The sequence below is a fragment of the Cryptotermes secundus genome, unplaced genomic scaffold (assembly GCF_002891405.2).
Source record: "Cryptotermes secundus unplaced genomic scaffold, Csec_1.0 scaffold181, whole genome shotgun sequence".
Lineage (NCBI taxonomy): Eukaryota > Metazoa > Arthropoda > Insecta > Blattodea > Kalotermitidae > Cryptotermes > Cryptotermes secundus.
In genome coordinates this window covers 2,410,932-2,436,485 of record NW_019723906.1, presented here as the reverse complement: position 1 = coordinate 2,436,485, position 25,554 = coordinate 2,410,932, and the positions used below count along the sequence as shown (strand labels likewise).

The 25,554-nt window shown below is 40.4% G+C and overlaps 1 protein-coding gene across 3 annotated transcripts in view; it reads left to right on the top strand.

Annotated features, from left to right (window-relative positions):
• LOC111861980 (beta-TrCP) overlaps positions 1-25,554 on the top strand; it is a 90,581-nt gene that overhangs the window by 39,212 nt on the left and 25,815 nt on the right. For all 3 annotated transcript variants that reach the window (XM_023846981.2, XM_023846982.2, XM_023846980.2), the window contains exons 2-7: positions 9,747-9,969; positions 12,902-13,088; positions 15,192-15,285; positions 19,148-19,318; positions 21,339-21,530; positions 22,377-22,639. In XM_023846981.2, the coding sequence (XP_023702749.1) occupies positions 9,747-9,969; positions 12,902-13,088; positions 15,192-15,285; positions 19,148-19,318; positions 21,339-21,530; positions 22,377-22,639 (1,130 nt within the window). The remainder of the gene's footprint in view (positions 1-9,746; positions 9,970-12,901; positions 13,089-15,191; positions 15,286-19,147; positions 19,319-21,338; positions 21,531-22,376; positions 22,640-25,554) is intronic.

Genomic DNA, 25,554 nt, shown 5'->3' with positions numbered 1-25,554 from the left:
AGTGGTCTGGTCCAGGATGTGGCTCAGTGGAGGGCTCTTGTGAACACGGTAATGAACCCTCGGGTTCCATAAAATGCTGGGAAGTTCTTGAGTAGCTGCAGAATTGGCGGCTCCTCCAGAAGGGCTCAGCTCCATGAGTAATTTTTTTTTTATTACTTGGTGGGGTGGGACTGAGTCCACTTGGTACTGCGGCCACTTCTGATCTGTTTTACCAGCCCCAGATGATAGGTGAGGGTGATTATGGAGCAGTTGGTGGAATGAAGATTGGCAGGAGGAACCGAAGTACTCGGAGAAAACCTACCCCAACGCCATTTTGTGCACCACAAATCCCACTTGACCAGACCCGGGATTGAACCCGGGCCGCTGCGGTAGGAAGCCAGCGACTAACCGCTTGAGCTATGGCGCGGCCTTCCATGTGTAAGTAAGTAAGTAAGTAAGTAAGTAAGTAAGTAAGTAAGTAACTCACAAGCTGCGGTAGCCATTTGCAGAGTTAGCACAAACAAATAAGAAGTGAAGGAAACAGTATAGAGATGTAGGACAAGTGCACACGTACGAGATACTGTGCTGCCTAGAACATGGAGGAGAAGCATGAGTTCTCAGTAATACTGAATGTACAATGTACTGGAACTGCATGTTAACCAATTAACAAGAAGATTGATGTTAAAGAAATTACTGCTGAACATATTGATGTTGTTACATATTTCTTTTCCGACTAAGGCACAGTGGGAAAGAGATTTATGACTTGAAAATGAAGCATAGAAGGTATTGAAGTCTCTAGTATAATAATTGTTCTTTATTTTTACGATGATGTTGATAATAACAGCAATCAGAGATTGTTTGAAGCTGAACAACTGACAGGTGCCGCAAACCTTGATGTGAGGCTACTACTACTACTACTACTACTACTAATAATAATAATAATAATAATAATATACTGTTACTGCTTCTAGTATGTTCAGGATGTGTGACTTTGTATTGTTGTCTGGGGCTGTTATTTTGCTTAGGGACTCTTTCAGTTGTGAATCGTGTTGAAACCTTTCTCTGTGTATCCACTCTGGCAGAAAGTGAGAGTGTACATCATGAAATGGAGGCTTTGTTCTCTTTGGGGTTTGCCTTTTCCTCAATTATCGTTAGAGATTATATGTTTGTTGCTATTGTATCCAGTGCTGCCGGTATTATGAGAAGCGGGCCAAGCTCCTACAATGAGACAATAGAGTTAGCTCTGTTGTTGTGTGGTTTGGTGTCTTGATCTGCAGAACGTAGTACTTGGGAAATTCTTTGCTACAATAGATTAATGATCGTATTTGAATGAAGTAGATATCACGTCACACGTCTTCAAATGACTCGTATTTTTTGTGAACTTTTTAAGCAGAAAACTTCACCCAGTAATCAGTAATATTTGTGATATTTCTCTTTATATTAATAGGAACCGACATATCGTTTCGGCTTCTGTAAAATCCTACACCATTGAGTAATTCTCGTGGTTGAGCTGTTAATCCATTCTGTAACTCGGGATCATCACGTTTGGACTAAGCATGAGTGAAAGTATTCGATCTTCTGAGGGTTTGAGTGTTGGCCATCCTGAATCGTTTGCACGTGTGAATTCATATGTAGGTGCACATTAAAAATAAACCGTGCGAGTTCCCTCCCAAATTTTATCTTACTATTTGTGATCGTGTTAGCACCTCAATAGACGTTTTGAAACATCTTGAGGACAAACATCGTCGTTAAGTAACCGAATAATGATAATTGTTTCATAAGAGAAGTAGAAAGTGCTTCGTTGAACAGATAAGACACACCTTTTGTATGAGGTTTGATTATGAACGTTTTCCTACTTGCAACTAGTCGCCGGCCAGATTTTGGTCCCAACGTAATGTGCATGACTTGTAGTCGTGAGGTATCTAATAAAAATCTCGGCATCCCGTAGTCGCCACAGACTAAATAGACCAGGAATCCTTTCTCTCGTGTCCGTCCCACTTCGTTACCTGTGTTAACTTTATGCTTTTCTTGTACACACACGATTCAGGCTTGGCAGTTAAATAACCAGTTTATCACCTAGTCCCTGCTGTAGCCGGGTTTATCATTCCGCAGCGTTGTCATGTACAGAGGTTCTTCCCTCTGATAAATGTTACAGAGTTTTATTATGCGTGAATGTAATTCCGTGCCGTGTATGCCAGTAACGGCATTAGTTTAAGATCCTAATTATGGAAGCTTGGCAGATTATTACGGAACTCACTATCGTCTCCGGCCCTGTAAATATGTTGAGATTAGGTGAGGCATCGAATTAGGTTATAACTGAATGTTTTCGGGATACAGTATTACTCGCCTCCTGCTTGACATGAAGCTAGTTTGTACCTGGCTCCACGACAGCATTGCAAAGAGGGCCTGATCGAAAACACTGTACCTTAAACGTTGTTTTGTCCGGTGAAATGCAACCAAAACGCGGCTGGCTGCAGAATAATGTTAAGTGAAGAACATAAACTGAGAATGTTTGAGGTTAGGGTGCTGAGGAGAATATTTTGACCTGAGGAAGGGGGAGTAACAGGAGGTTAGAGAAAATTATATAAAGAGAGCCTCTTAATTTGTATTCTTCATAGCACATTATTAGGATGCTCAGTTGAAAGAAGGGTGGGCATATAGCACGCATGGGAGAGATGAGGAGTTCATGCAGCATTTTAATCGGGATACCAAAACGGAATAAGTGAACCGGGATAGCGCAGTCGGTATAGCGACTGCCTATGGGCTGGATGACCGCCAGAAGTCGGAGTTCGAGTCCCGGTAGGCTCAAGAATTTCTCCACGTCGTCCAGACCGGCTCCTGGACCCACCCAGCTTCCTGTTCAATGGATACCGGGGGCTCTTTCCTCTATACGCCTTCATGGCGCAGTGCTTAATTAGTTAAGCACAGGGAACAACTTTACCTTACTTTACTTACCAAAATGGAATAAGCTACTCGAAAGACCTAAACGTAGATGAGAAGGAAATATTAAAAGTGAATGTTAAATAAATTGGATTAGTGAATGGACTGGGTTCGTCTGCCTCGGGATAGAGACGGATGGTGGGCACTTGTGAACACTGTGTGAACGTTTGGAACTCGTGAAGGTTGGGGGACTTGCTGACGAGCTTAGAGACTATTTCAAGTTTCTCAAGAAGAACTTTGCTGCATAGAATTAGTTACAATTTAAAGACTTTTATTTGAAACATTTTTCGATACGGTTTATAATTAATGAGGCTGGGAATGCTTGGGCCGATCACAGTGGCCGCGCATTCTAAAACATGAACTGTCTTCGTCTGCTTGAACACAGAGATCGTGGGTTCAAATCCCACTCGAGACGTGGATGTTTATATGCGTTTATTCTGTGTTTATGTTGTTTTGTGTGTAGGCAGCGGCCTTGCGGCCTGCTGATCCTCCGTCCAAGGAGTCCCACTGACTATGTATAGGATTAAGAAACTGAAAAAGCGACCAAGGTCCAAAGGGCTGTAGAGCCATAGAGAGAGACAGAGAGGGAATGCTTTGAATTGCACGTTCATTCGTCCACGCATCATTATGCCGCGATTTTTAATTAATATTAAATGAAGTAGAAGGGAAGTTTTCCTTATCTGTGCACTGTAAACCCTATAGTTTTCATATTATTAGCAACAGTAGATTTGTATTTGCAGTAAAATAATTTCCAGGCCAATTTTCTTTTTGTAACGATGCATTTGGGATGTGGATGAACTAACTCCACGTTTGTTAGCCACGTTCAAATGCTTTGTCATGTTCTTAGGCTGCTACTTCGTCGTGTAATACTTGTACTGTTATGTGAGAAGGTGGTGACGAGTTCTTGAAATGTCAGCTCTTATCTGTGTACGAGTAAGTAAAATCGGTCGACATGGTAAGAGACAATGAAGTAGGGCACGGTTGTCTTGTTTAAAATGTGATCTCTGTGAAATCATGCTGTGCACCTTGATAATCTTGATGGTTGGAGTAGGTAGCAGTAAACTCTTGCCGTCTTACAGAACCGGCCGTTCTTGCCTTGGGGGTATTTCCTAGCAGGGCCTAAGAACCGCTTACTTAGCCCAAATATTGTGTTTCGAATTGTTCACGAAAAGAGTTTTTGAGACTCAAATAGCCCTATTGCTCAGCTGGTCAAGAAATCCGCGCGTTCCATGTGACACGAAGATTCATTCCCGAGTATGAGGTGTGAGATAGAGAAGTACTGTATTGAGGTGTGTGGTCGGCTTCCTGCACCAGCAGTTTTACCACTGGGCAAGGGACTCCTGGTACGTGCCTAGTAGAAGGCAGGGAGGGCTCCAGATCTGGTCTGCACACGGCGAAAATTCTTTCCTCTGCCGAAAATCGTACCCCGGACGTCCAGCTTGTCCAGTTTTTTTAATTGCTAGTGGGGTGAGACTAAGTCCCTTGTACTGCGGCCACTTCTGATCTGTTGTTCCAGTCCCAGATGATAGGTGAGGGTGATGATGGAACAGTTGGTGGAATGAAGATTGGCAAGGGAAACTGAAGTACTCGGAGAAAACCTGCCCCAGCGCCACTTGTTACTGTAGTAACTGAGCTGGCACACCTCCGATTTTATTGATGTACAATAGCGCAATCGGTATAGCTACTGGGTACGGGCTGGAAGGCCGAGGGGCAGGAGTTCTCGTCCCGATAGGGGAAAGCCTTCTCCTCTCCACGTCATCCAGACCGGTTCTGGGGCCTACCCAGCCTCCTATAAAATGGGTACCGGGGTAAGACGGCCGGGACTTGAAACTGATCCCACACCTCCAACTAGTGCCGAGGTCAAGAATACGTTGATCTATACATCCACTCCCAAATACATGTTCTTGGCATAATGCATAATTAGTTCAGCTCAGGGACACCTTTACCTTCGCATCTTTATCGTGACAGCGCCGGGACTACCCAGTCAGTATAAGCATGTGGCCGAGGGTTGAGGCGATTACTATCTGATGTACAGAGCTGGTGTAACACTAGCGGCTTATCGCCAGCATAACCAGGTTAGGGTTTGACGACCTCGCGAGTTTGTGGACCAACCACAGTAACATTTACAGTTACAGAATTTAGGCCCAGATTATTTTACTAGAATAATTTGAGAGCTGTAATATACGTAGCTGAAGTAACATCACATACATTGGCAGTTTGGACGTGCTGATGCGACTCACATGGCTTTCTTTGGCCTTGGCATCCCTACATCCGCCCCAATTGCTATTTAAAATGATCCTTAAGTTATGCCCCTCTGAAACTTTACCTCTAGGCAAAAATCGATATATATGCCCATTTACTTCTGTATTTAGAATTGAGTTTCGTGACCTCAAACTAAATCGTTTTCCCATGGGCAATTGTACGTCGCTCTGTTGAGATGGCTTACATAGGGTTGGAACACACACGGAGACATCGGTCGTACGTCGTCCGTACGGTTCATGTCGCATCAAGTAGTAGAATATAAAGTGTAATCATAGCTTTCATACGTGACGACATGCGACATCTACCGTACGGCAGTCGGAGAGCATAGAAATGTATATGGTCGCTCTAGTGTGGAAAGGAGGTCGTTCGGCAAAAAAATCGTACGACATTTTCCGTGCGGCCGATGTCGCTGTGAGTGTTCCTAGCCTATAGGCTGGAATATGCGTTTCGGTAGATAACGGCTTGACGAAGAATTCTGTGTCATGATTTTTTTTTTCCGAATAAAGCATTTCTGATTTGCCGCGTTTCATTGAACGTCCTCAAGTTCTGATGTGAAGCACGAATAAAACACGTTCTATTTTGAACTTCTCTGCAAGTTGAGAAATACCCACCTTATGAATGGTCATAATAGGCATACGCATTTCCAGTTAGTCATTTATAATCATGTTTAATTGAGCTTGAAGAAAGCAGTCTTCTGGGATTTGGCACCGTGTATATGTGGTGTTAACCGACGTTTCGNAGATGAGTCAAAATTGGCAATTCTGTAGGAACATCGGTTTCATAATGGGTATTTTAAGAGGTCATTATGAAATGTTAGTTTCTATTTCAGTCACACAGTATTGTCTGTAGGCTGTTTAGTTGTCTAGACAAGTTTGTAATTCTTCTAGCCCAGTGTTTGCAGCTGACTGAATTTTTAAACGTCACTCCGAAGTAAATACTTGAAGTTCTAGTTTCCTTGAATTTGTAATGCAGCGCAGCAGTTCTCAAGCTTCCAGTTTCACAGACCGGTAGAACAGCTTTGACTTTCCCGAACATCGGTGTTCTATGCGTCTCACAGTTTACAATACAATGCGGTCGCGTTTTATACGAATTTGTAATAGTTGCGATCTAGAAGAACTATTATTGAAGTCTCACTGTATGCGCATAGTTTGAAATAATGCGAATCCCAAATAGCCAACATCTGCCTTACTTTACATTTATTCGTTTGAGATAACGTGTTTTCAGTTATGCGAGATCTTAATGAACGCACCCTCGCATAAAATGCGACCCCACTACACTAGTTTACAGCTTTAATTGTTACGTCGATATATGTCTGCTTATAACAAATTATGCAGGAGAGAAGATAATACATTTTATCGATATTAGGCTTTCACGGTGTTTAATTATTGGTGCTGATTCTGATCTTTGGTTGTTACACAATGTGGATGTGGGCGATGTTACCGACGTTTCGTAGGTACATGCTGCCTTCATCTTCAGGATTAACCCTGAACGTGAGCATCATCATCTACATTCACACGGTGGGACAGCCCAAGAACATAACATAAATTTGGGAGATCCTTTTATTATTGCCTTTGTCAGTTATTATTAATATATTCCGCACAGCCATTACTAGTTTGGTCATAATAGGTGGGCGCTAGAAAATAATGTTATGCCACTTAAAAAGCTAAAGTTGTCGCTGCGCTTAATTAAGCGCCATGCTATGAAGACATACGTGAGAGTGGAGGTATGGCTCCACCATTCTTGATCTCAGCACTATATGGAGGTGAGTGGTCAGCTTCACGCCCCTGCCGCCATACTCCCTGAAAGAGCCCCTGATACCCACTGAATAGGAGGCTGGGAGATCCCCGGAACCTGGACGACGTAGAGAAGAGAAAAATCTTACCCTTATAGGGACTCGAACTCCAACCCCTCATTCGTTCAGCCCGTGGCCAGTCGCTATACCGACTGCGTTGTCCTGCTGCTTGTTGGATAAAAACGACCCACAGATCGTGAAATGCAATTCGGATACGCTCTCGCGCCAGAGAGAGAGAGATGCAATTGTTTGTACACGCACACATTTCATATTCTGTGGAAGGAAGGTTATTCGCTTCACACGGTTGCGGAAGAGAGCAGCTTAAGCACAGTCTGAGCATTTATCTGTTGCAACGGTGTGACTCATTCTGAAACTAGTTTTTTCTAAAGCATGGACTTGACCTGGAGCAAAAGCAACAATACGCCGTCATGCTTAAACTGTTGTGCATTGTTCTTGATTTGAAGCTTTGGATGTGGTACCGTAACGGGCTGAACAGATTAAGTTACTAACATGGAAAACCTGGTGTTTAGAAACTGAAGGAGCAGGTGGGGTAGCGGGTAAGCTCTTGACTTGTATTCCAAAGGTGGTCACTTCGAAACTCGGCCGGGACACCAGATGGTTTGAGGTTTTATGTGGTTTTCCTCAGTCCCTCTAGGTAATTTCTGGGGTAGTAATTCGCCTATGCCACTACCGCATCTTGAAATTGTTTAATTCAACAGTGATATCTTTCGATGCTATATAGTGTAGACCCTGACGGCATTGTAAAATAAAAAAAATGAAATGCTCGTAAATTGAACTGATACCAGCTTTGTGTTAATAGTCACATGGATTGTCGGCTCTCTGGTTTCTATTTTTACCAGTTTATTGCATTAAATTACGTGCATGCAAATCATAGTTCACAATCAAGCATTAATTTAAATAATGTCAGTACTGCAAGTTAAGTTTTCATGTTATCAACATAATTCGTTCAGTTTCTTCCAGAATCACGTCTTCAGCCAAGTACATAAAAAATATGGGGTGGCCTGTCAGTTCGTTCAGATTTTATTGGCGTTCAGGAAGTTGCTAGACCAAAACTCACTAGATGGTGTTTCTAGATAAGTCGAGATATTAAGGGTCCTGAGACGTGTAGGAGAATGTTAAAGCATATGAGAATGTATTTTATGCAGACTTGCCACATAGCAAGGGGAGGGACAGTGGTAAGTTTTTCTTTTTGCCCATTATTCTGATCCCTTGATATGAGGTAGAGGTACATATAATTGAATGGGCGATTGAGAGCAGCATGGTGGTGATGGAGAAGTTGTATGAATGCCAGATTAAGTCCTGCTAGATTAAGTCCATCCACTCTACAAACCAGAGGACGTCATACTCTGTGTAGGCAACCTTACAGGAGATATGGCCAGTGTGTGTTTGAATTTCCCACCGATGTATGAACACCAGAAGTATGTTGACAGTAGAGTTTTGCAACCTTCTAATGATAACATAATGGTTCACGTCACTGACCGACGATGATACCCCCTTGTTACTTGAGTGGATGCAGTGTGTAGACTTGTCTTGTGTACTGAAGTAATCGTGCGTAAAATGTGAAGTGTGATGCATTATCCTGTGTTTCTATGGTGGATGTTAGAGGCCTACCATTATGTTGTGGACTGGGATAGTGTGTAAATTTCCAAGGTATGCGGCTAAACCCACCTCTGTAGAACGTCTGAGTTCATTAGATAGCACTCCTTTATTTTCAGGAGCTTTCATGTTCGAATCTCGGTCTGGAGGCAGGCCAATGTGACTGAGATCCCTCCAGGTAAATGCCGTGATAGTACCATAAGTCATGACTGCCTCCCTCTGCTTCCTTTTCAAGTATTTTCCACTGATAATCCTATAATTTGGTGCTATATAATACGACTGTCAAAAGCGTCTTTAAGTAAGCCATAAATGAATGACCCTCCCCTTTGTTAAAACAGAAGGTCCATTTCAGTTGATGATGTGCAATTCATCTGGATGATGAGTGGTTATAATTTTTAACAGAAGAATGACCCTTCTTTAAGAGTGTTAGGCAGGCATCTTAAACATAATTATGAGAGGTCTGTGTCTTTGTCAAACTATCCTAGAGAGTTTGGGAGAAGATTGGCAAGTGAAACAGTTGTAAGTTATTAATACAGTACAGGTTGGGAGGTTGTGCAGCAAACCACATAACGCTGAAGTTGATCTTTGATGATGTTCTAAGAAACAGCTCATCTTGCAAAATATTTGTGCATGTAAAATTTAGATCTTAGATTTGCAACTTGAAACATTTTTGATGTGAATATTTAATAAGATACAAGGTTAAAATACTTTGACTATTATCATTGTCATTAATGCTCCAATCACATAAATGTATTACATTATGAAAAATGAACACTTCTCATCCCTTTCATAAAGGAACACACATTATGAAAAATGAATGCAGAGCAGCAAATGTTAATGCTTGCTTAGAGAATAGGTGTGTTTCTAGAGGCAAATGGATTGTGTATGTAACTCTGTTATAAGCACTTTCTAAGTTTTGCCTACTATACCTATGTACACTCAAGGCTCCAGAAATCCTATTGTCCACTCACAGTGGAGCCAGCAACTATGACTGTTTCAATGAATCATACTGTGAGTAATTTTGTTAAGTGGCTAGAAGATGTGAATTTTGTTTTCCCATCTGGAGCTTTGTGTATGTCTAGTTTTTTGTGGCTATTTTATTAATGTGGGATAATTCTGTTATCTAAACTTCATGGTGGTGTTCTCTTGGTTGCAGTACCCAATGACAATCCTCTATGATCCTGCAAGGAAGAAAGAACCTTCATCGCAGTACGTAACAGAACGTGAAACATGCCTGAAATATTTTGAGAAATGGAGCGAACGGGATCAGGTGGAATTTGTAGAACATCTACTGTCACGCATGTGCCATTACCAGCATGGTCACATCAACTCCTACCTCAAACCTATGCTCCAGAGGGATTTTATTTCACTGTTACCAAGTAGGTGCTAATGATAGTTGTTATTGCCTTGTATCCAGGGAATCGTTATCATTTTACAGGTGTTATCACAGTTAGAAATTAGTATTATTCAGCCCTTTTCTCTTTCCATGTACAACTCAGTTTGTTTCTGCTACTGATTTTTTGTTATATTCTGATCTTGCATCTGCAGTTATTTTACCCGTTTCATGTATTTCTAATGGATTTGATATAGGTTCCAAAGATCTTCTCATACAGACTAACTGTATAACCGCTCAGTGAGACTTCTAGCCCCACAAGTTGGTTGGCACTTCTATCACCGCCGTCATGTTCGCCTACCCGTTTGGCGTCACTTTTTACTCTGTAGTTGGTTGGCACTTATGACCATCCTCTTAGTGCCCTTACATTGGTCTCCACTTTCATCCGCCGCTTCCTTGTTGCTGTCTGGTTCAGGGTAGGGTGTGGGATTACTCTGAATTTGAATTTGTATGGGCACCAGTGGACTTGGGCGAAATCCACGAATTTGGAACGGGGAAAACAAAGGAGGGGGGATAAGGATAGGCGGGCGTTTGGGGTTCCAGCTGCTCAGACGGTAGGACGAGATTCTCTCTCAGGGCGACTTCTGGGCCTTGCTCACACAAGGAGAGAGAAAACACTTAAAACTCACACTTCACCAACACTGTTGCTCTTTATTGTGAACTAGAATTACACATTACAAGGCTGTAGCACTTTTGAATTTGTGTACCGGACTCGGCCAACACCGATTTAATGTCCGGGAGGTTACTCCTATCACTCCCTTTAAATGACTGACTCCAGTTACTCCCTTTTTGCTACTCACTCCTGTTATTCCCTTTTTGTGACTGACTCCTGTTATTCCCTTTTGATGACTGACTGCTCTGGAGAGGCAGAAGTCCTGACAGTTCCAGGAACGCCTGGTTTCCTCTCCTCTGAAATTTTGCTGATTGGCTGAACCTAAAATTTGGGTGTTTCTCTCATTTACATTCCGCCAATCCCTAACAAGATCCATGTTAATTTAGGCCTAAGTACAACAGGGTCCTTCTGACAGCTCTCAAATAAATGAAGGTACACTAACGATCGCTCGGTACGCCTCTCTGAAAATTAGTGCGACTCGTATCTGTCAAGTCTCAAATTTTCAAAGACTCGCACCATCGAAGTTAAGCATTGAAATTCCCAGAAAAGACAGCGGGATACTTCCTGCTCTGTTCTGGGGATTTCAAGTGACCTGCAGCTTGCTTGTCCCTCAGAAAGACCAGATGGCATCCTTGGCGTCTGCTGGTGCTGGGGTCTATTCTGTATCATCTTGTGTTAACAGTAATACAGTTCATTTACTTGTAGTACATTGTAATTAAGAATGTACATGAAAAACATTGCTGAGGTACCTGCATGGTGTGGTTACAAGACTTCTCTGAACTTCACGTCTGTTTATTTCTGTATCTGTAAAATTAAAATTTTTAGTACCTTTTACTTACTGCAGAGGAGATACATTCTTGATGGATATTCGTGTGTTTTGCCAACAGAATACCTTGATTTGCAATTCTTAGAACAGTGGGATTAAATGCAAATCTCTTGGAAGTTTAAAACATTGAGGCAGATGATGGGCATTTCTGGTTGTGGTGGCTAGAGAACTGCCATATGACAGGTGAAAATAACTGCAACACAGTTTTTTTTTCATCTTCCTTAAGAAAAGTGTATTTTTATCGAAGTTGCATGAGCATCCCAGAAAACGGTGCCGGATAATGCAGCGTTTACAGTGTAAGGGTGGGTAGTAAATCCGTTGACACTGTGGTAGACTTGAAGTTCTTCAATTGAGTATTGCCTTTGAAGCAGTCTTGCTTCATATTCAGGAGGTCCCAATTCAGGTCTTGGACTGGAGACCAGCTCTTCTGACTGAGGTTCTCCTGGGTTTTCATTGGTACTTTCAGGCATCTGCCAAGGTAGTACCAAAAATAGGTAATGCTCATTCCCTTGTACAGTTTTTTGAAACCATTATCCATTAATCATCCTTGACACTATATAACCTGAACTTTGAAATCAGAATTAAGTAAATCTTAAATACACAAGTTAGTAAGTAGATTCTATAGGGTTCTGACGATGGTATATAACACTCAGAATTACTGGGTTTTTGGACTTCATCCCTTGACTGGTATTTTAAGTAACACAACGTTTCGGAAACTGGATCTGTTTCCGTCCACAGGTGAGGGGGTGGGAAGACACCACCTCAGTTGGATCCCATAGAAAGAGAATGGAAACAGATCCAGTGTCCAAAACGTTGTGTTTTCTGTTTTCTATGAGTAGAATACCGGATGATTGACAGTCCAAAAACCCTGCAATTCTGAGATATAAGTAAGTAATTAAGTAAGTAAATTCAGGTATTTAGAAATTATATTTATAATGAAATTAAAAGTAGGTCAGATAGGAAAGTGCTTGCTAACTTTGCAGCTCAGAATCTGTCTTTTATATGCTATATAAAAATCGAAAAATGTAGAAAACTAATATTGCCTCTCGTTTGATATGTGTATTTTACTTATCACTATAAATTTGAACTCAGATAGTTAAATCAAATTGACACTACATTCTGAATTCCATATATATTGTCTCAAACTTTTCAATGAAGTAATGAAATTATATTATACTATTTGGGATAAGGGATATAAGTCTCTAGCTGCTGTGATACTGGTGGCCCTATTTTGACTCTGTGGTAATGGGATTAATATCATAAACACAGTGGTGATAGGCCTGCTGGGTTACAGCATGTGCTGACACAGTTGAGAGACACTTGGACAGTAAAGATTAATTAACATGCAATCTATGGATGAACAGTCACAGTGTTGCTGAATTGAAATACTATTTCAGAAGATTTTAAATCTATTTATACTAGTTATGTGTTATTAGGCTATAACTGGAATTAATGGTGGGGTGTATTAATGTGTGGCAGAGAAAGGTTTGGACCACGTAGCAGAAAGTATCCTCTCGTACCTGGATGCCGATTCCCTTTGTGCAGCTGAACTGGTCTGCAAGGAATGGTATCGAGTCATCTCAGAAGGAATGCTATGGAAGAAGTTAATAGAAAGGAAAGTTAGGACAGACTCTTTATGGAGAGGTCTTGCAGAACGGCGAGGATGGTAAGAATATGTGGATCTGTAAACATCTCTTGATATGACATGTGTAAATATTAAGAATGTCACTTTCATGTGTATTTCCTGATTGATGAATTTTGCTAATCAAGGAAAATTCCTATAAACTTGTTATAAAATCCCATCTGAGCTGCAGTGTGGAACACACAAGGTTTCCAGATATGTTCGTCCCAGTTTTGTGTTTTCCATGCTTGCTTTCCTCTGGCTATTCCCTTCATATTGTTCTTCAGCAAAAAGAAACAAGAACAAACTCTGTGGCCTGTAGTTCACAAGTGAACTATACCGACCGAGCGACCACCGCTTGTCAGTGAAGTTAGTGCAAAATTTTCTGGATAGAGGGTGTCACATGGTCAGTGCAACGGATCCCCACAGCCGTTAATTCGGTATTCTAGACCGGAGCCGCTATTTCCTTCAAATAGCTCTTCAGTTATCCTCACGAAGCTGAGTGGACCCCATTCCAGATCCATTACTTCTCAAAAAATCTGGTAGTGCCTGTAATCGAACCAAGGACCTCTGGATCTGTAGCCAGGAACTCTGACCACAAGACCACAGAGATGGTCGATTGGGCTTCAGTCTGACTATAATTTAGCCAGAAGAAATACAGAATTAACCACTGAGTACATTAATGGCCTGCATATTTTCAAGCAAGTGTTTGCTCATGTACAGCTTTGGTGTTCACTTGTCGTGGATATAGGTTTGTTTAATCGACAGTAGAGATGTTAAAACATTTAGAAAAACGTATGAAGTAAACATATATCTTAATGAGAAAATGCTATGTGTCCATTTGTGGGGTACTTGACAGAGTTTAACTTGAGCATCACGTAGAGCAAGAGGTAGTAGATAAATACAGAATGGAAGTAAATTTGTTTTGTAACTTACGTTTAGAGCTCCCATGTCAGCATCCATTTGGATCTGTCAAGACATAGGTTCCCAGACTTTGTTATAGCATGACCCTCTAAAATAATAAGTAAATTTGATGAAAAGTGCAGTTTTGCACAATGTTGCAAGTCTCTGCCAATCTGTATGGCTGCATCAGAAACACAAAACAGTGTTGCAGCCTCTCTGCATCTACCATGTGCTTTAAAATGTTCATGTACAATCAAGAAAAAAATTAATGAAATGTTTCCCTTCCTGCAAGTAGATTTTCTGAAAGCATGGGTATGAAATCGTACATACTGACTTGTCAGAACTGCATGGGTACAATTATACAGGTATGCCAAAATGTACTCACCCTTTTAATTACACCAAATGCAGTGTTCTTTAAATAGATATCAGGTTAATGATTTAAATTGAAGGAAACAAGAGTACTGCACCATTCATGTTCGCAAATGTTCAAACTAATGACCATCATTATCCAGACAGAGCTGATAACGCGAAACAGTGGAATCACAAACTGTACAAAGCATTTCATTTGGAATTTGAAGACAGTGTCCTTCAATTTCCTCTTTCAACCCATGGACTGTTGCTGGTTTTGTGGCATGAACCTTATCTTTGAGGTATCCCCATAAAAAGAAGTCCATGTGTGTGAGGTCCGATGAAGGTGCAGGGTATTCAACGCTACCTCTTCGCCCAATCCATCTGTCCGGCAAATTTATATCGAGGTAGGCCCTTACTTAACGATGGTAGTGGAGAGGTGCTCCTTCTTGTTGGAAGTAAATTTCTACATCACCAAACAATTTCAGTGAGTTACAGACAGTCAAAGAGTGAGTACATTTTTGGGACATCCTGTATTTTAAATAGTTCTTGAGATGTATGTCGAACCCCCCCCCCAAAAAAAAAGAGACACCATGTTCTAAGACACAAGATTGTTTGCAGTGTAGTCCACTCATCCTTGAGAAAGAAGGAAATATGGAACAAAGTTTTACTAGAAGGCTGCTATAATTCCAGTTATTGTTCTCTACAATTTTGAATGTGATATGTAGCTGCGCATTACAAAAGCAGTTGCCATCAGTGTTTAAAAATCAAGTAAAGGATTATCCCTATATAAACTGGTCTTATATAAAAATCAAATGCCAAAGTTATGTACTGTTTTTTCTGCACTTGTATAATTATGCAGATTTTATTTGTAATTGCTTTTCTTTTTCTCTACAGGATACAGTATTTATTCAAACCAAAGCCAGGAGAAAGTCATCCAAATCATTCATTCTACAGGACGTTGTTCCCCAAAATAATTCAAGATATAGATGTAAGCTGAAGTTATATTAAGTACAAGCACAGTAGCTCATTGAAGGTCGCAGTGCAAGCGCCAGTTTTTATGGCCCATCCTTTACATACATACATACAGGATGATTCAGAAAGATGGACGCAGTTTCAGTTGGCTATTTTTCCTGAATTATATGTTGCATTTGAATTCTGTAAATTACATTTGATTATACATACATGGAAGTTTATAGATGTTCAATGTGCCCTCCTCTGGCTGCACGGATAACATCTAGACGGTAGCTGAATTCATCCCACACTCAATGACAAATATCTTGCATCACTGAGTACACCACAGCTGGTCATTCAAATTTTTGGGAATAGATGGTACGTAAACTGCATCTTTCACGAATCCCCACAGGAAAAAATCGCAGGGTGTGAGATCAGGAGACCTCAGTGGCCAGATCTGAAGTGCCAGGTCTTCATTCCCCATGCGACCTATCCATCGGTGAGGTAGAGATTCATTCAGGAAACGCTGAACATTCAGGTGTCAATGGGATGGAGCTCCGTCCTTCTGGAAAATGTAATCTCCTGAATCTTCATTCATTTGAGGAACAAGCCAGTTTTGCAGCATTCTAAGATACGTTACTCCAGTAACTTGTTTTCATCAAAGAAGAAAGGTCAATAAACCTTTGTTAACGATATTGCACAGAACACATTAACTTTCGGGCTGTCCCTCACATGTTCGAGTGTTACATGGGGATTTTGTAGCCCTCATATGCGAACATTGTGCCCGTTGACTTTCCCACTTAGGTGAAATGTAGCTTAATTGCTAAAAATTACATGAGGCAGAAACAATTCATCTTCCATGTTTTTGAGCGCTCCACATTCTCCTCCGATACACGCGATCGGCCCGGGCTTTTACCCTTACACAGAGAGCCAGTTTCATCAAATTGTTTATTCCAATGATAAATGCTCTTCCTCGTTGGAGGTTGGATGTTAAACTTATGATGAAATGCACGCTGCACCGCAGTCACAGACTCACTTTTGCTGAACTCACAAATGTAAAAAATCTTGTGTTGCATAGTAGCCATCTCGCTTACAACTGACGCAGTGCTGGAGTGGTCTAGCGGCAGTATTAGAAACTTTACAACATCCTCTTTCAAATGTACTTTACAGAATTCAAATGCAACATATAGTTCATCTATCTGAATCACCCTGTATATTAAGTACAAATTTCTAGTTTAGTACTCTTGTATAGAGTCTGTATTTCATCATCTGGTGTTATAGTCATATAACTTTTTATGAACCTTTGAGGTAAGCGATCAAGGCAAAATGTACATCCTTTAGTAATTTACAGTTTTAATAACTGTAATTTTGGATGTAAGATGTAGAGTATAATTTTATAATAAATTAATTTGTCTCCATTTTTTTTACAATGAGCCTTACTCCCAGGTTATTTCCGTAGAAACAGTGGCAGTTATGTTATAGCCATGTATATAGAGTGCATTCGCGTTTTATGCGAGGAATGCATTCGTAAAGACCTCACATATTTCAAAACCCACGTAATTCAATACAAGTTTTGAAACATAAATATGATTATAGCCGAATTTTGGGCAATATTTGCATTATTTCAGCCTTTTCATTTAAAGTGAGGTTTTATTAATGTTCTTTAAATCACACTGTTTAAGATTCACATAAAATGTGACTGCATTTTGTCTTATTGTTTTCTCTAATTTCATATTATTAAACTCACAGTAAACCATAACAATACCTGTTGGATGCTAATGTATCTAACATGAAAAGTATTACTGGAAATATATCATGGTACTGCGTGTGACAGCTTAATAACTAGGTGGTTCAAATATGACGGACTGATTTTTTTGTAAACAAGCCGCACTGCGCAGCAGCTGTGCAACCTTGAGAGAGTGAAGCCACAACCTCCACCCTCCCTCCTGTTAGGGTTAGAACCTGTTCAGTCCTGTCTGGTAGTTGCTAGAGTGATGAGTGAACAGAAGGTACCGCGGAGCTTGGAACAATGCATTGTGATCAGATTCCTCGGAGAAAACGTCCCATCCGCTGAAATTCACCACAGACTCCAACAACAGCATGGGGAAGAGTGTTTCTCATGGACCCGTATGTTTGAGTGGTGTAAGTGCTTCAGAGAGGGCAGAGAGCGCGTGGAGAATGAACCGCATGATCGTCGGCCACGAACATCCGTCACCAAGCCAAATATTGATCATGCAGACGCACTTATTCATGAGAATAGGCGCATCACTATCAAGGAACTTGGAGCAATAATGCTGTCCATCAGTGTTGGTAGTGTAGAAGACATCATGAAATACCACCTACACTATCGCAAGGTGAATGCATGGTGGATACCACGCACTTTGACGGACGTGAACAAAATGGTGCACATGCAAGTTGCCAGTCGTCTCCTACAGCAGTTTGAAGACGAAGGTGATGCATTTTTGAAGTCTGTAGTGACCACCAATGAAACGTGGGTGCACTACTTCATTCCCGAGTCCCAGCAATCATCACACGAGTGGTGGCATACCAGTTCTCCCAAACCCAAGAGAGTGCGGAGGAGCTGTTCGGCAGGAAAAGTGATGGCAACGTTCTTCTGGGACTGGCAGGGGGTTATCCATGTAGACTTTCTGACAGATGCCAGAACAGTCAATGCAGCTTATTACTCAGACCTCCTGGCAACAGACGTGAAGGAAAAGATCCGATCCAAGCGGAAGAGAGGTGGAAAGCGGGTAGCCTTCCTTCAAGACAATGCACGCCCCCATATGGCCAAAACAACAATGGAAACCCTCCAGAAATTGAAATGGAACCTTCTGACACATCCGCCGTACAGTCCTGATTTGGCACCAAGTGATTTCTACCTGTTCGGAAGGCTCAAATCAGACTTGCAAGGCATACGGTTTGTGAATGACGCCATCATCCAGAATGTTCGGGAGTGGATACGCCGCCAACCACAAGACTTTTTTGAAAAAGGCATCAGGATGCTTCCAGAATGTTGGAAAAAATGTGTTGACTCCGGAGGGGAGTATGTTGAGGACTGACATGTGGAAGTAAGTGTTTGGCAATTTTGGTTAAAAAAAAAAAATCAGTCCCGGTCATATTTGAACCACCTTGTAACATGTGCCACCTTGTCAATGGAATCAGCAGTGACAGCAGAGAATGCAGGCAGTAAAAGTCTGACCAGTATATTGCTATGAAAGTTTATGTTTATAATTCTTGAGTAGCTGAGTCACTCAACTAGTCCAGAAATTCCATACATTGTATGGAACCTTGTTGACAAGAACCTGCATCTGGACCCTGCTCTGAGCCAATTGAATCCAGTCTGCACTCTCACAACCTATTTCATCCTTGATTTGATTCCCCTAATAATATTTTGTGAGGGGTATAAATTATGAAGCCCCACATTATGCAGTTTTCTCCTTCCTTCTCTTAGTACAGCTCTTTTTGTGACATATTTTCTCAGCTCTGTGTTTTCTTTAGCATGAAAATCCAAGTTTCGCTTTGATCTAAAGCATCAGGTAAAACTATAGTATATTATAATCAGTTTTAGATAGGAGATAGGAAGACAAAAGGTTTTGAACTGAGTGATAGTGAACATGCCTCTGATCTACTCTGTTCTTAATTGTTCATAAATGTACTGTTATTGGTACTGTTATTCTGAAATAGTGCAGAAAATAGAATTTAGAGTAATTATTGTGTTGTATTTTGTCATATGTAGTTGGGTGGTAGGAGAAATTGGCTTAAAACCGGGAAATTGTAGCATTATCATCATCATCATCATCATCGTCATATTGTGTGGTACATGGAGTTAATTACACATAAAATTATGATGTAGGGAACAGACTTGCAAATTTTCTGACATCACTTGTTTAATATTTCAGAGTATAGAAAATAATTGGAGAATGGGAAGACATGTTCTGCAGAGAATTAACTGCAGGTCAGAAAATTCTAAAGGAGTTTACTGCCTGCAGTATGATGATCATAAGATTGTGTCAGGTCTCAGGGACAATACGATCAAAATATGGGATCGGAACACACTCCAGTGTACTAAGGTATTTATAAAAAGTTGCCATCTTCCAGTCTTCCATGCATCCAGAACTTAGCATGAATTGGCTCAAGGACAAGGAAATACTAACTGTGCAATAAAATTAGGTGATCACTGTTACAGATCATTGCACAGATATGCATATTGCTGAAATTAAAATGTGCTGAGAAAATTTTACTTTTTTTTTTTTTTTTAGTTCACGTCGTCATATTGGAGATTCAGTGCAGGGAAATTTTTCTGTGATTTGATTCTCTTACGTTTAATTTTTGTGTCTGTATTCCTGTAACTGACCTACCCAGTTCTGTTTATGAAATTATTATTCTTTTCACCACTTACTGCAGATAGTGTAATACAGTAAAACCTCATTAATTGGAAGCACTTGGTACCAAAAATACAAACCTTGAGCACTGTGTTTTTGCTGCTGACTAACCTTCTAAACATATGAGTTTATATAAGGGGTATTAGTGTTGTATTGGACTGCTGATAAATGCTAAACCTTAGTTCTTAAAGAGAACATCATAAAACAAATGTGAGTAATTGGAAACCTTAAGGAAGGACCAGTGAGAAGGAATATGGATTCTCATGACCCTGTAGCTCATTCCACTTACTGTACCCCATGTGGCCTATGCTGAGGCTGGAGAACACTATCTCTACTCCTCTCACTGTTTGCCATGCAGTCCAGTTTGTGGCAGGTCACAGGTTTGTGTATAAATATACTGTGTGAACAGAACACTCATCACATCAACCCCTGATGATCGAGACAGAGACAGTGTCTGAAATGTCAGACACTAACTAATCGCTGACAGAGATGATTGCACAAAAATACTTCATGGTATTAGTTCTAACATAAAAATACACTGAAAATATTCAAATTTATTGAAATAAAATCAGAAATTCAGCTTGTACAGTAATATACAGCTCTCACAACATAGTATCACTGATCTTGTTATGTCATTGTAACTGAGAAGGTGAATAAATTTTCCCCAGCATAATAAAGACCTAGTACATTTTGGAAATGGACTCTTGCATTGTGCCTTTGACTTTCACAACAGTAATATGTGTTTGTACATTTTATTACATAGTGTAATGTCCCTAATGCCACATGGGCTTCATTCTATGTCATACATAGGGGAACTGTTTTCTTCTCATCATGCCCTTTCAGAAGCGGGGTGGACTACATTTTGTTCAACGTAATATTGTGACGATTGTTCAAGAATGTCCATAGTGATTTAATTGGCAAAACTAAGATATGACTTGCCCTTGTAGCTCTGTCCAGTTATTGTTCTCGTGGTTTTCTTCATGACATATCTGTATGCCAGAGTCCTTTGCAACACCATCACAGATAACTGTACTTACAGAATTCAGAGCTACTACAATGGTTAGCATTTTATCAACATCCAGTTTCCTAATTTCTGTCATGGACATTTCCTTTCTCTTTCACACTGATGACAAAAGATAAAGCATATTTGATATGTATATTTCATTCAGTGATCCCAGGGCTGCATATAAGTTTTAGTATTTGGGTTAAATACAAAAGTTAAACCTCTCTCAGTTGAATGTTTGCAGCACCTTAGTCAAACACGAACACAATTTTTCATGTTACATGCCAGTTTTCTTTTCAAGCGCAACAGTCGCGGGCAGAACATCATTGCAGGAACTCATCCTGTTCTTACTGTAGTGATGGATCCCAATTTCTGTAGCCTTACTAATCGACATAATAACACAAGGTTATCTTTCCTTATGAAATATGAAAGGTAGAAATATTAATATAGGCTTTCAAGTAAACAGTGAGTTCAGGTTGAGCATAATGCAAAATTATGTTCTGTTAATAGTGTATTGTTGGGATTCCTAGTATAAAATGTCGTTACAGTTATGGCATGCATTTAGGGGTGGAAGGATTTTATGACCATAAATTTCCCATAAGACTTCCCTTGTGTTTTATATTTGTATGTGATATATGATAGTTTTACTGGCATGTTTATTTATATACTTATTAATTCATTCATTCATACCTTAATATTTTTCAGGTACTCACAGGTCACACAGGTTCTGTGCTGTGTCTTCAGTATGATGATAAAGTAATCATCAGTGGCTCAAGTGACTCAACAGTCCGAGTATGGGATGTTGGCTCAGGTGAAATGGTGAATACACTCATACACCACTGTGAGGCTGTTCTACATCTGCGATTCAACAATGGCATGATGGTCACATGCTCTAAGGTTTGTATTGTCGCGTATTGGGCGTATAATGCGACAAATAACTTCACGCCGGATTTGATATAGCGAATTTTATTTCACATTCGCACTTACAATCACACAATTGACAGTTTTAGAACTACTGCTATCTGCAGTATCACAGATACTACACTTTAAATGCCACAATACAACTGACTGATTGCTGGCTAACTCAGAACTAACTCGGAGGTAGCTCGAGGACTAACTGTGAATAGCCTTCGCTGCTCCTCATGTAGCCTCGATCAGACAATACAGAAAACGGCCACGTAATAAGCACCCTTGTTGCCTGGCGCTGTGTTGCTAGCAACGCTAGCGGTAGTAACCGCTGTTACTACCATCGTCTCTCGCAATCCTGTTTACCCGCGCTGCCTAGCAACCCGCGGTACCCTTGGTGACGTCATCGCTGTTGACTCGCGTTGCCTAGCGACCAGGATGCTAGGACTCGGCTAACTTCGGCTCACTTCGGCTTTGCTCGGCGCATCACGGCTGGCGGTGGGGGGAGGGGCGTCATCCATAGCTCAACATGTCACAGTATATTTGAATATTAAGTTCGGTATGTGCTGCAGATGATACAGAATTTTAGTATGTATGTTTGTATTAAGTACTTAACTGATGCAAGGGCCATAAGTCATTGAAGGTTCTCATGTTTTAAGATCAAAATGCAGTATTCACACAATAAATGTAACATGTTATACAGTTTTACAAGGGAAAGAAAATGTTACCCTGTGTCCTTGAAATGATCTTAAATGAGTAGTGTCTGTGTACATATACATAGATGTTCTTGGCAGAAATGGTGGTAAAGAATTAAAATTGAGTGAAATAATGTTACAGGATCGCTCAATTGCAGTCTGGGATATGACGTCGCAGACTGAGATTACATTGCGTCGAGTACTAGTTGGACATCGAGCAGCAGTGAATGTGGTAGACTTTGATGAAAAGTATATTGTTTCTGCTTCTGGTGACCGGACCATCAAAGTGTGGAATACTTCAAATTGTGAATTTGTGAGGACCCTGAATGGACACAAACGGGGGATTGCATGCCTCCAGTATAGAGATCGACTAGTTGTTAGTGGCAGCTCAGACAACACTATCAGGTTACTCACGATATTTTGAAGTCTTACTATAAGCAATCGTATAAATTTGCCCCTCAGGTGAATATTGTAGTCTGATATATATTCAGCGTATTTTTGAAGGAAATTATGGATGTTAGAAACTGGACAATTATTGTGCAAGAGGTATACAGGGAGTCTTTTCCAAATGCTCATGAAGAGTCAGACACTTCTTCTGTGAAGTTGAGCTGACCCATAACAAGGTTAGTTTGATTCATGTGGTTCTTTTCTCAGAAACTCGTTACATTGCAACAAAAATAGTGACTTGTTTAGGAGGAAACTGACATTGCTGAGCAGGGACCTCAGAATGAAATAAATGTTTTTCAATCTGTTTGGTATTGGTGGTGGTAATATTTTGGAGAGTAGAAGCGAGATCCTGGGCTAAGTATGCTTTCTTGCAACCATCATGGAACTCATGGAGAAGGCTGAAAACTGCTTGAAAACAGGGAGCAACATCAGTGGCAGGGATAATGGGAACAGTAGGTTGAAATATGGTAAGATGGTTATGTTTGCTACCTGCTATGCCACTCTACTCCGTAGTGATCAGTTACCATGTACAAACAAGAAGTTCAGCAATAACTTAATACCTACTTTATGGGCCATGCCATAGCTCAACCGGTCAGTTGCTGGCTTCCCACCATAGCGGCCCAGGTACGATCTCGGGGTCTGATCAAGCGGGAGTTGTGGTTGATAAAGTGGCGCTGGGGTGGGTTTCCTCTGAGTACTTCGGTTTCCCCTGCCAATCTTCATTCCACCAAATTCTCCATCATCATAATCACCTAGGGCAGGCTACAATCAGCCAATCAGTTGCCGCCTTGCTGAGTGGACCCAGTAGGACTACACCCCCCAATAAGAGAATTAAAAATATTTAATACCTACTTTCCTTGAGGTGCTCTATTTGATGTAATGAGGTTAATAAGAAATTTAGAATAATAACTGTACAGTTTAGCAATATATTCTGTGCATTATTTTCACAAGTACAGATTCCCAAATTATTAAATGCCCTAGAATTATTAAATATAATTATTAAAGCCCTAGAGTTTCATGCTGTCACCATATTTGTACTTGTGCCATTGGTTGGTTTGTTCATGTTGTAGTTGTTTTACCTTCTAAAGTGTTTGCCTCAACATGTTTCGCATATATTTCAGAGATCTAATACCACACAAGGATCACCACTGTGGTCTAGTGGTCAGAGTTCCTGGCTACAGATCCAGAGATCCGGGTTTGATTCCTGGCACTACCAGATTTTCTGTGAAGTAGTGGTTCTGGAATGGAGTCCACTCAGACTCGTGAGGATAATTGAGAAGCTATTTCAAGGAAATAGCAGCTCCGGTCTAGAAAACTGAAATTAACAACCATGAGGATTTGTTGCACTGACCACATGACACCCTCTATCCGCTAAAGTTGGCACTAACTTCGCCAACAAGTGACGGTCACTTGTGGACTAAAACCAGGGAGGTTTTTTTTATAGTACCACACAATATTTACATAAAGTATGGCTGGTGTCTCACTCCTCTCAGAAATTTTCACTGCCAGCCTTTTGACATTAGTGATTGCAGGAAATGAAAGAGGTTAGATGTGGTGTGGCTTGTAGTAGTATGAGATTCATGTCAAGTTTCGTGAAAATCTGGCAGTTTAAAAGTAAATCGGGCAAAGAGGGAAGGGACATACACTCAGTTATGTACACATGGGTGTGATATAATAAATATGGAAAGTAAGATTAACATGAGGTCACCATTAAGTTTGTAAAATTAGAATTATGTGCAAAGATATTACATAAATGGAGGACAATTTTTGTCTTCTCAGGATGAGTGATTTGTTCCCCTGATTGAGAAAAGTTTCAGCATAGATAAATCATGAATTTTTTCTTTAAATTTTCTGCTTCTTATTGTGGCGCCTCATCATCAGAGGAAGTTGGTTTTGAAACATCCAGTTAATGGAGTGACAAAACAGAAATTAACTTACTGAAAAGAACAATTAGTTGTTCATTGAAATGCAAGCAAAATGTTTTTCTGTTAGGCTCATACATCTAATACTAAATGTGTGAAATATCATTTCTGAAGTTGTTCGAGAAACTAACAGGTTTAGTGCATGGGAATTATGTGAAAAGGGAAGTCTTGGCTGCTCCACATTATTGCATGAAAGTACCAATACGAAGATCCAAACATTAGATTGAGAGGGGGGAGGGGGGGAGAGAAAAAAAGGCATGGTTATATGTTTTGAACTGTGTCTTGTTTTATGGTCACATTCATGCTGGCTCCACCTTGAGGTAGGATTTTGTTGGCTGGCAGTTTCTTCTGCAGGCATATGCATCAAATGGCAAATAATAAACAAGTGGTTCAGCCATATTCACTAACATGAAGATAACATGAAGACTTGCCCCCACTGGCAGTATGCTTAAGAGTTCACCTATCCCTTTTGCTTTGTACAAGAATGGAGCCACTTCTACTGTAAAAGAGAGTGTATATTATTTTGACACTTGACTGGTGACAAGCTAGAGGTTCTGTAGTTCCAGCTTTTGAATATAACATTTTAAACATGTAAATGATTATTTGAAATCTAAACTGTTTTGCATTTCTCAGTTTAGTAAAATGGTGTTTTAGGCTGGTGATTGTAATGAAAAACACAATTTAAAGATTTGTCCTCAGATTTCTTAGGAACCTCATGGAATGCCGAAGTTGGCATATAGCCCGTGAATCACTGGTATAAACATATAGTAATTTTGAAGGATGTTTAATATGCTGTAATTATGAAACTAGAAATATAATCTAAGTTGTGTTTTACCTACATTGAGACTATCATGAGATTAATTTATATCACTAAATAGGAATCTTAATAGAACAGCGTGCTGAGCATTCAGGAATATTTTAGATATGACATATTTGCTCAAAGCAAGAACT